This window comes from Coloeus monedula (assembly GCF_965178545.1).
Source record: "Coloeus monedula genome assembly, chromosome: 13".
In the NCBI taxonomy this organism is placed as follows: Eukaryota; Metazoa; Chordata; class Aves; order Passeriformes; family Corvidae; genus Coloeus; species Coloeus monedula.
In genome coordinates this window covers 16,433,517-16,445,845 of record NC_138793.1, presented here as the reverse complement: position 1 = coordinate 16,445,845, position 12,329 = coordinate 16,433,517, and the positions used below count along the sequence as shown (strand labels likewise).

Below are 12,329 nucleotides of genomic sequence, written 5' to 3'. Positions count from 1 at the left end.
AACATTTTGCCAAAGTAAAAACTTAAATCCCAACAGTTAGATAGAGATCTTGCCTCATGCATTGGTGGTAAGGAACTCCATGAATTGGTGTCTGGATCATATTTCTCTCCAGAGCTTAGCGTTCCCTTGTTTTCATCCTGACCACCAAGCACAAATAAAAATCCTTCTGTAAAACAAAATGTAAAATGATCTTAAGAACAGGACTCTCAAGAAGAGGATTCACACCTGCACACTGAGCAAAACAATGTGACTGGTGAGCTGTATTCTGGAATTCACCAAGAGATTCAGACCAGTCACTTCTCTGGACTGGAGAAGGTAAAGCATATACTTACATCTGACTCAAGTTATCCCTGCAGATACCCTTCAACATATTCAGTGATGCAGCAACTAGAATTTACTTAAAACATGAAATACTCCTGGAGAGACAGATGTAGCAGATTCCCACAAAATGTTGCAGGAATAGTGATTTTAAGACACTCAGATGACAGGGATTTTCACAGAATCAAGTACAGTTTTGGGCAGACAAAGGGGAAGCATGAAATAACCCCAGTGCAGTCAGTCTTGAAGAAAATATATTATTATGAGCTGTATCTCAGATTTTGAGGCACTGGCAAGTTTTCATAACATTGACTTTACAAAGACAAAGTTCCCCTTTACCTGCTGACAATACTCCATGATTGATCCTTGGAATACTCATAGGAGCAAGTTCAATCCAGAGCTGTCTATTGGGATCATAAAGAGGACACATACACCGCATCACTGAGGTTGGTTTCCGTGATCTGAACACAGGGTGGGGAGGGAACAAACAAAAACAGAAAGACAAAGACAGAGTTTTACAAGTTCACTGTTAACCTCTCGTGTCCACAGCTTGCTCATTCTTGCTTTCATGTATATTCTTCACGTGGCATTTCCCCGGTAAGGAGACGGCCCCCAAACCAAACACATACATTGAGTTTGTACAGACTTGGAGACGTAAAAGGTTGATTCACTTCACTCCTACTGTATCTGCCTGTAACCTTGTTTATGAACTTTGAGCAAGCTAAGAAGAACTGATAGAGAGTATTAGTAATGTCTGAGTAAAGTGATTCACAAACTGACATGCAAAATGTTATCTGAGTGGTTTACTACACTTCTATTAAGAGCTAACATCTAAATGCTAAATTTATTAAACTGGACAGAACCCTCCCATCTGCTGCAGGGGGTACTCAAGAAAAGAAAGGGATTATTGTTTAGAACAGGAATTTTCCCCTTATCTCAGATGCACCAATAATAACTTCTTTTTTGGAACACAGCTATTATAAACAGAACAGTTTAAAGCACACATTCATTGCTTCTAGGTTTTGTTACAGATGCCTTTCAGATCATCAGAAAGGTGTTTCTCCAATGTTCTGTGCTGAAGTCTATTCAGTTTAAAAAAAACCAACGAGCAGTTACTGAACAAACAACCCTACTCTAAGATAATTATGGTTGAATGTCAGAAACAAAGTAACTGTTTTTTGCTGAATCATTCCCAAAGGTATTTTATGTGTGTCTGACCAACCTAAACCAAACTCAAATGACAGAGTGATAAGCAATAGATGCACATATTCTGTCCACACTGTGCTTTCAGACTGCCATGAGTGCTGGCCCTGGGACCAGTGATGCCACTGCACACTTACACTCGCTCTTCCCCCCCCACAGTCACGATGCACTCGGAGTAGCCCCGGGGCTTGAAGGAGGCCAGCATGGCCTCTCCCTGCTGCGGGGGTGTCAGGGGGATGTTGTTGCACTCCTTGACGATCTCGCGGACCAGCGGCTCGCTCATCATCTGCTCGCGCAGATACGCCGCGTCCAGGCCCGACACCCACACTGCCGACATGACATCCTTCATGTGGACCTGGGGGAGGCAGCAGTGACACAAAATCACCCTCAGCACTGAAGCACTCGGACATGCAGATGCTTCTGTGTTTAGCAAACACTTGAGAGTTTTGGTACTGGCAAGTAATGAACTATACAACACAGTGTTAGTAAGAGAATGCATCAAGTCCTCCAAGTTTCCCTATAAACGTGCTACTTGCTTTCTCACCACATAAACCAGAATGTATCATCAAATATCAAAATAGTGCTTTTTTTCTTAATGCCCATTAAATAATAAAGGCAGCAGATGAGATATATCATCAACACAGCTTTCACCCTTTTACCACAATCCCATGGTCTGCATTTCAGGCAAAACTCAACGAATTCTGTAAGTGAAAAGATTAGTCCTGAAAGAAACAGATCTATTTCAAGTTCCCACTGATTAGAATAAACACTCTGATCTGCACCACATTCAAAATACAAACATTCAGATGTCCTGACCTTTCTGGATTCTGAATCATGAGAAATCCACCTTATCACCGCTTCAAAGACGTATCTTTCGTTTCCAACATTGAGCTTTTCCATCGACAGCACTTCTTTCAGTTTTTGAGGAGTCAGTTCCAAGAATTCCTCTGTGCTGCTGACATCTCGAAAGTGAGTTTCCAGATACTCTGAGGCAAGGTAGTGAACATGATGCAAACAATAGTGCAGTGCAAAGTCCCGAATACCAATACAGTTCTCAGCAGCTATGCAACCTTCTAAAAACTCACAGCAGAGAGTTTTTAAGTCTGTAAGCAGCAGGAGATCAGCTGCCTGTACCACATCTTGGATAGTTTCTTCATTTAGCCTGATCTGCAAGAATTAATTTAGAAGTTATAGCTACTATCACTCATTAGTTCCATGACATGCCCGCACTCATTACACTCATTCTCAGTGGCTGAAAAATGGACTATTACTGCCCATGTAAAAATTAGGAGAAACTGATATGACTGCTAACCATTTATTAATTAACACAGGGATGGAAAGGCATTTGCTTGACAGAAGGTGAGGAGCAGAAATTTGCTCCTGAAGTAACCAACCATAAAATTGCTCATCTCATCCAGGAACCTAAAATGAGTTTTCCTGTAATAAATAAATAATTTTTTAAAACACACATGCAGGAACGAATTTCAAGCCATATCTGCCTTTTCTTTTTCTGCTGAAAGTTAAACTAGTTCAGCAATCTCAATCTGGTTCCAAATAAACCGGACACACCAACTTTAATTCCTGCTAAGGCTCCTAGCAGGCAGATCTGACAAGAGGCCAGAGAGGTGGGCACAAGGGGCAGGGAGGGAGAGTGCCTGGTGTACTGTAACACTCAGTGATGGGGTCTCCATCTCTGTGGCTACCAAACCAGTCCTCTGTCACAGCTGACAAACACTGCCTGTTTTAAAGCAGGTTACTGAAGGCAGCCACCAATTTTAATACAAGTATTTGACATTAACTCTAAATTTTGAAGTCCTCCCCTGCTGCGCAAGAAGAGCAGAGACAGCTCCTGCAGAGCCTACTGCCTCTCCTTCACATTCACAGCCCCACTCTGCAGAAGTTTTATCAGAAAGCTTTAAACACCTTTCAGGATAGCATTGTTAAAACCCAAGTTATTTTGCCAAATAGTCCAGTCGAGGTTTATGTTTTTTTTAATACCATACCTGCCCACTGAAGATGTAATCTAGTATCTCTTTCATGATATCAACAGATATTCCTTCGAGTTCAATCTTGTACGTTGAGCCATCGTCCTTTGGAGGATTGTAATTCAATTTTGTTCTAAGAGAAGAGAAAATAAAGTGATGAAAGTTCAAAATCTGGGCATTGCTTGCTCTGTTTCTGAAGAAATAAACACTAGCTATGGATCGCTTGAGCTACAACAGAGATGTTAAAACCTTCCAATGTGATGGGAAAACTGTCTCTTGAATTAGTAGGTATGGCCTCTGATACTGCTCATCACATTTCCGAACTGAACAAATATGTCAGCCTTGCAAACTACCCAGGCCATCAAAGAGCCAAAGTATTTTTTATCCCAGCTCATTCATCACAAGCATTCAAAAACTTCACTCAGTCCTTCCAACAGAACAGCAGCTCTGCTGACAGATGAAACACAAGAATTTGCTTTGATGAAGGTGGAAAAAAACCCAAAGCAAAACAAAACCAAATTTTTTTTTTTACCAAGAAAGAAATAATTAGAGTTAAGCAGATCAGAATATTCACTGGCAGTACAAACATTGGAATTGCATTACCATTTTGTGTAGCTTATGATGTTATCAGTCTAGTGCTATGCCTGGCTGTAACCAAGCCATGCACTTACAGTTGCAGGAAACAGCCCCATGTGCTGCTCAGATGAGCTTTAAATTCTCATCTACATCAGTGGACACTTCACTTATGAGCAATTTCTTTAAAGACACCAGGAGCACAGTGATGTGCCTGTGAATAGAATGATGGGGGCTAGGGGAAAAGGTGAGGAAGTAATAGCACAGCAGACACTTTGCTTTCCACCAGCTGTCAGTGCCAACACTTCTTCCAGGAGCAACTGTGGTGCTCAAGTTGAACACAACTTTAAGTGTTCAAAAGGGAGCAGCACCCATCAGTCTGGTGCAAATGGTCATGAGAGCTAATAAAAGATAATTTGGAACATATTTTCCCACATTTTGGTCAATGAAGAATACATTACATAAAGACAAGAAAGTTTATTTCACTACCTCTCTGTATATATAGTGACCTACATCTGTACCACAGCGCACTAAAATAAAAGCTTTTAAAACTTTTTAACATTCATTTGACTATATCCTCAGATAGAATCAGTTTCTTAATGTGAAAAGCTGTGGCTTTGCTAAGCTGAAAGTGTCCAGTCTGTCACAGCTTCCTGCTATCCACACTCATGCTAAGCAAATACATAAATAGATCTTAGCTAAGGGCAGATTCTGCCTCACTTACTCATATCGGAATAAATTAGTTTCTCACAAAATAAGCTGTAACTCACATCAAATAAAACCTTAGCCTGTAAGGAGCTATTTTTAAGTGTGAATAAGGGCAGTAATTTTAGTCCTTTAGTTCATCATACTTGTGGTCCTGTCTTCACATCCCTTTTCTACTCTGCAGAACACCCAGACACAGCAGTGCTCAGGTGCCCATGTACCACTGCACCAGGGCTGCAGCTGCTTCACCCTGTCTGTACAGCACCTGGCACGAGTTACAATACAAATAACAACAACAACAGTGTGGCATGGATTAGGAAATTGTTTATTTCCTAACACTTGGAAGTAGATTAGGAAAATTATGTGACTCCCATTAAGGCGCATGCTGCAATAGCAGGCACTGATTTACAGCTTGACAGCTGAAAACTCCTAACCCAAACGTACATTTCCAGCAGAATGTACAATGTGTACCTCAACTCCAGCCATCCTTGCCCATGTGCAAAGTGCATTTTTCATGTCTACAAGCTCCAAACGAGCCACAGAGCATACACAAACAGGGCAATGTGCCTTTTCAGTTCTAACAGAGCAAAGGCTTCTTTACACGCATTTCCAAATGTATCCAAAACTATCTCCATGTACGCTCGATTTCCGGGTTTCTTGGTTTGTAACAAAAGGTGCTTCTTGTTTTCTGGGATGAAATTGTGTTTTCTTTTAACTTAACATAAAATGTATCAAGGATCACAGTGTCTGGCTTCCTTCAGCAGAAAAGACAGTCAGTTGCGTGATCCCTGGAGTAGCTGTTATGATCAAATACACAGCAGTATCTACACAGAACCTGGGGAGTCCAACACATTGTGGGGCTTAAAACAGGTCCAAGGCAGATAATAAGCATGTTGATGCCAGCACTAATGGGGAGATTAGGGAAAGGACTTGTGCCATTTATCACTAACTTTCATCTTAGCATCACCTGTACACACCCAAGCTAAATCACCTTATTGCGTGGACTTTATATTGACGCCTCTTGGTAACAAGAAAGTGTTGTTCAGAGTTTTTGGGTCTTATCAGGCTACATGTTCTAATTACTGTGTACTTTTTCAAGCATCAACAGTTGGTAATCTGAAAAGAAATTACCTAGCCCCTGATGCAAGGCTGAAACACAAAGTCAAAGCAGAAAAATAACCTTGAGAACAAATCAAATGATTTCAAGGTTACAGACACTTGTAGGTAGGCAAACATTCACCTTATGCAAATGCTTCTCAGTTCAGATTAAGTTTTTTTCTTATCATCTGTCATGGGAAGCAATAGTGATCCATCTGTCACATGATTTTAATTTGCTGGTTAATAAAATACAAGGTTATTTATTTCAGTACAAGTACTTCTGAGCTATGCCAAGAGAGCCATTCCCAAAGGCAGCTGTAGGCACTCCTTGTTATGTCAAAAGTGCAGGACAGCTACTGGCTGTTGGGAGGAGAGGAGGAAAAATATGATGCAAGGACATCTTATAACTAGGTTTGGGGCTGCAAAAGTTTAAGAAAAAAAAAATTGTGAGTCCAAATGGAACGAAAGCTGAAGGAGGAGAGAAAAGTATGAGGTGTGCAAGCAGAGGGCATTGAGCCACGTCTCCTCTTGCATCACCCAGTACCAGCTGTGACCTGCACCCACACCTCGCCAGCAAACTGAGGCCTGGGCATCCCTGTCATAACACACAGAGACAGAATGAGAAAGTTTCCAAACACGTTTGTTCCCAGTTCAGAAAGACAATGGGCATCACATGGAGAAATACTTAACCCTTGCCCTCTATCAAACTTCACTTTAGAAAATAAGTTACCAGCTATGCTTAAGCAGAGGCTTTCCAATCTGTCAGCATCGTAGAAGGAGGATGCCTTCTTTCTGCCACACTCCTCCTCAGGGTGATTTACTCAGCCTGTGATTTGTGTGGCTGAGAGCTGGAAACAGCAACCAGCAACCCAAGGTGCAGAGATGTGCCAGCTGCAGCACAGCTGCTTCTAAAACAGGCATGTGACAGCTTCCTACTGTGGACAACATTTCTAATTACTTTAAAAGCACTCCAAGTTGCCAAACCACAGCAGAAAAGGCTGCCTCAGTCTTCCTTAATTCCGATGGAAGACCAGAATGTCAAGATCTAGAAGAAAATAACCCTCCCAGCCAACCAAAACCCCCATGAGCTGGGAGCAGAGCACAGCTGAGACGGAGCTGGAAGAAACAAAACAAGGCAACTTCTTCATCCTGTTTTCTCGCGTAATTTAATTTTGAGCAACTTGACTCCATACATGTTTTAAAACAATATTTTCCATTTTTTAAGATCACCATTGTAAGTTGAAATGGCTTCCAGTAATATAAACTGTTCTATAAATCCTCAACATCCACCCCAACATCTTGTGCCTCGTTAGGAAAACTGCTGGCACACACAACACCTTGAACCAGTGGCATAAGAACAAATGGGTTGATGTTGTGTTTTGATGTTGTCTGTGTGACAAATTTAGAATCTGCTGTTCCACATCACTTAAGGAATACAATCCTAATGAGTCATCTCAAATGCTCTTCAAAAGGCAGAATGAGGATAAAAATTCCAGTACCTCGTCTGTATATGTAAGCAGTGTAAGCAAGGTGAATCCTCAAAATGAGAACAGGGGCTCAAGAACTGATATTGATACTGCTAGGAATGACAATTTACATCTAATGACATAAACCAGATTCAAATAATTAAAAAAAACCCCACAAGCAAAAAGAAAACCAACAGATAAATTAAGACTGTCCACAGTTTTTGTTAAAATTAAGATGGATCTTCCAAATACTGTCATTTTAAAAGAGCAAAACAAATCAAAACACAACCCTACTTCCAACCTTACAGTCAATCCCCATGAAAGCACTGCTGTGGGACAGTTACGATTTATAAGAAGCAGATTGAAAAAAAAAAATATCCATGTGTCAAAAACTTGGTTTTCTTACATTTTACAGTTTAAAGTTTACAGGAGGGGAATAACCACTTTTAAAAACTCAACTAGACAAAACAACAAAATGAAAATTCAAATGAAGAACTTGACCACCACCAACACCACTTGCTTTCCTGAGTCAGACAAAATTTTGTGGGAATATTTTCACCTTTGAGGTCTCTGCCTTATCTGTAAAATATTAAGAAAAGAGAACTGATGTGTTTTTACAACGGTCACATAAGTTATAAAGAGAACAAGAGCACAACTCTCGGAAAGCTATAATCCTTAGAGTGCTGGGGTATTGGTACCCAAACAAGTAAAGAAAACACCTGTCTGCAAAGACTGCCTACAAGAATGCTCCAGACCACATTCACCACAAACAGGTTGTTGATATTTACAGTGAACAGCCATCAAAAAATCTGGGAAACAAGAGACAGATGCTTTGGGTTTGATGCTTTGCAACACACAATTTTTACCTGCTCTCACATCACCACAGTGCAAACGCAGTTCGCTGACCTACTTACACTGCAGGGTGTCAGGAACCAGACTGCAGGAGACAAGAGGGAGACACTTGTCTTTTGGAAAGGAGCTGTCTTCCCAAATTAATGATTTTGCTCCAGATTAACCATAAGGGCTGGTCTACACATGCTTTGCCAGTATTGCCACACTAGCAAACTTTAATACTCAAGTAGCAAAGTCATCCTGCCAAACCAAAGGGCAATAAAATTGGGGTTTGATGATTTATCCTTTACCTGCACCAGTGTTTTGGCCTTCTCCAGAGAGCATCAGCATTTTAAAATGAAGTTGGACCTCCAACAAATGTTTCCAGCAAAGACATGCACCAAACCTAAAACACGCTCACAAGGATGACTCAGTCCCAAAAATGGCAAGTGAGTACTTGGAGATTTTACACCACTAAGAAGAAAACAAAAAATCTGCTTTTGATGCAAATATAAGGTCAATTTAGTCTCCTGGTCTGAGCTTCCTCATGTAGGTTTGAGTGCTTTCCAAGCTTTCCATGGTAAATCTAATTAAGTCCTACTTAGGACTGACCATTTTAATGGTGAAGTTTTTCATTTGTCTGCCTTTATCCCTGCAACATTTTCTCCCATAAAGGCTGGTCTTTCTACGTGCAAAAAAACCCCTTAATAATCACATTATTAAACAGGTCAGACATAAAAACATGATGCAGCATTTCACTCCACCCACTGCCATCCTCCAAAAAGATATTTTACAACCAAATCAGAAGGTTTCCTTTGAGGTCGCACCCTGGCCTTTAGCACCACACATAAAAGCCAGTCTTCACCACACCCTGCAAAGGGTGCCAGCTCTCAGAGGATTTTGGCTATGCCTCTCCTTGTCTCCTTGTGTCTCTCTCCTTAAGATTATCGGTAACTCCAACTTCAGATCTCAAGGCAAAGAAGTCCATCTAACAGGTCAGCACAAAAACTTGCAGAAGTTGCTTTGCTTGCTTTAAGACAAACAAAAACTATGACATACAACTTTTTTTAACTATTGAAAAGTTTAAGTCAGGCAAAAATGTGGCCTCCCCCCCTTCCATAAGAAAGGGAACAAGACAATTCCTTCAGCAGCATCAGCACAGGGAACATGTACAGGGCTCATGGGCTTTGCTCAATAAAGAGCTTGTTTACCATGAAAATCTGAAATTACCCTGATTACACTGAGCTCATCCAGAGCCAGATTGTAATCTAAATTGGAAATCTACCCTCAGCCAGAGTGTCTTGCCTAAACATGTGTGTTAGCCCTAAGTAGACAGAACACACACTCAACAAGCTGTGCCCAAGGACGGACCCTGGGAGTTCTCAGCAGCACCAAGGACCTGATGTTTCATTTCACTTTGGGTTTCTTTAGCCAGCATGGAAAACAACCAATCAACTGCACCAGCTGAGCTTGCAAACAAGTCAAACACAAGCAATGCAGACGAGCTGCTGGGCACCTGTGGTTTGTGCACCTCATGCATGGCATGAAGCACAGCTCAGGCTCATCTGTGATGTGGTGGAGTGGACCTGGTTCAGCAGTTGCCTGTTCATCTGTCATGGACCTTCCTGGGATAGAAACACCTGCCACTGGATTTGGAAAGGTGGTACAGGTGGTTGGCTTTTTTTAGTGCTTCACTTGACACTCAAGTCCTCTCACTGAACTGATGATTCCCAGCAGTGTTACACTTTTTAGGTAGCAGTTTGGAACTAGGACTTTCTCAGAAAAACAAGGGAAGATACTTTTGAAATAGAGTTATAGCCAAGAAATGAAGAGTGTCTTACTTGAAACATGTTATCGTGGTTCCAGCGCCATTGGCTTAGGAACACATCCCTCAACTCCATTTCAACCTTCCACATATGTCTTCCTTCAAATTAACTCTGCTTTTAAACTTGTTTAAAAATGCTTTTTTAGAAGAAACAAGTACAGTGCCATATCTGTGCTGCTAATATTTAAGAAATGCAATGCTGTGTAGCATGTGTCTAATAACCCAAATATTCCTGTAACTCATTAATATTATTTAAAAAACACCTATAGATCTGCTGGGAAAACTTGTATTAACCAGGTTTTTATACCTCACTTATCCTTACAGCACATGGGAGAAAAAAGCAACAGAGTCAAAGAAAGATTTTTGTAATTGCTGGTATGTATGAAGCCAAATGGACAAAATTATAAGTTTGTGAGTAGTGTTGTGGAACAGCTGGAAGATGTTTGGAATCCAGCTGAGGGAAGCACCAGAATTCTGGATATGCCCAGAGCTGGAAAACACAGATCTGCAAGACTTTCACAGAAAGCAATGACACAGCCAAGAGGAAAAAGGAACCAGGAACATGGATTTCATCAGCACAGGAGTCTCCAACACAGAGCATTCACCATGTCCATAAACAAGAGCTGCACCAGGCAGCCCACATCATCCAGGGGATGTAGACCAACATGCCTGAGGACATAAACCAGCCACTAACCACATGGTATTAAGGACATACTTCCTTGACAGGGTCAAGGGATTTCAGAGCTGTGCACAAGCAGTGATTTGGTTTGGTTTTTTGGATACATTAAGCCACAGCAAAGACAAAATACCAGAGGTAAAGACACTAGTGGAGACTCCCCGGTACATAGGTAGCACTACACTGGTACTCAGCACCAGAACAGAGAGAAACCTCTGTACAATATTCAGAATAAGAGTCTGAACAGGGAGTGACGAAACAAATCCTTTCAAACCATTAGTTACCGTTCATATTTGTCAGTCCACACCAGAGAGAAGTACCTTTAGTAACTGCAGCCAAGGCCAACATAACCAAAACAGGTTCAAAGAATTAAAAAAAAAAAATCACCAAAAAAACCAAAACACAAATAAAGAATTTCAGCCTCATCAGCTCCAGACACATCAGCAACTTCAGAGCAGCCCTGTTCCAGCCACAAAACACATTCTAAATCAAACAAAAAAGAAAAAACAAATTAATAAAAAATGTTCTTTTAATAATAAAAGTTTTGCCAAACAAGGCAATTAACACAAGTGTAAAGGCAACCTACAGGGTATAAATTACCCAGACATCCCAAGCAGCCCCATCCTGCCACACCTTCCATCCCAACTCGCCTCTTACGTCAGGCACGCAGATGAGCTGCGCGTCTCCAGATACAAAGAAAGGACAAGAAATTTCATCTCTAGTTCTCCTGGGTAAACAAGATGCTCTGATTCCCAGTTCTCCCTTTGCCTGACGTGTAGCAGCAGCACAACTGTATTTTTTTTACTATTTTAGGCTGGGTAAGAGCCTTATGGCTTCTTCCCTTCAGGCAATCTCTAGGGGCTTGTTGGAGCAGGAATATAATTAACAACTCCTCATTCAAGCCTGGTATAGTGACTTCTAAATCCCTTTTTAAACCATAAACTTTTAACATACCTATATCACTGTTGCCCCCCACCTGCTTATCCAAACATAACATGGCACTTCTGAGTTATGCCAAGCAGAGAGTTTCTGGCCAAGGCAACTATTTTGATTTACTGCCTTTCAAAGTTACAGAGACTTTACAATTCAGCTACCACTAAAACATAATAGGTAGTATTTCAATTTAATTTTTAAAAAATCCAAACGAAAACAAAACTATGCCTAATTTAAAAAACAGCTTATAAAGTCTGGAAGCAAATTCTGGCCTGATCTGTTCCTGACTTCCTACTGCCAGGGCAGCCTCCAAAGCTCCCAGGAGACTGCCAGAAAGAAACTTCTAAAAAGAAACCTTGGAGACAACAATGGCTTTAGAGCCTTCCTTGACAAAGCAGTTACCACAACACTACCCTGCACACCCAGTGAAGAGGGAACAAGCCCTGGCACAAGCACAGCATGATTTGGGTAAACCAGAGCTTGGGAGCACAGGTTCCTGACAACCAAACAGCTCCCAGCTCCAGCTGCCATTTGTGTTCCTGACTTCAGTACTCATCCCAAATCGAAGAAAAGTTTTAAAACATTACAAAAAATCTCCATAAGTGTAAAAAACCAAATAGGTACCAGGAAATAAGCAGCAGAAGCTACTGGCATGTGTTGGCTCCTACTTGGCCAACATTCATTGTCCAACAGGTGTAACAAGAAGTGCCCAGTCG

General features: G+C 41.2%; 1 protein-coding gene across 1 annotated transcript in view; it reads right to left on the bottom strand.

The window, feature by feature from the left end:
* The window catches only part of GAN (gigaxonin), a 41,133-nt gene that overhangs the window by 23,835 nt on the left and 4,969 nt on the right, over positions 1–12,329 (bottom strand). The window contains exons 2-6 of the mRNA XM_082290032.1: positions 3,525–3,639; positions 2,338–2,688; positions 1,659–1,876; positions 658–779; positions 54–166 (exon numbers count right to left, since the gene is read on the bottom strand). Of these exons, the coding sequence (XP_082146158.1) occupies positions 54–166; positions 658–779; positions 1,659–1,876; positions 2,338–2,688; positions 3,525–3,639 (919 nt within the window). The remainder of the gene's footprint in view (positions 1–53; positions 167–657; positions 780–1,658; positions 1,877–2,337; positions 2,689–3,524; positions 3,640–12,329) is intronic.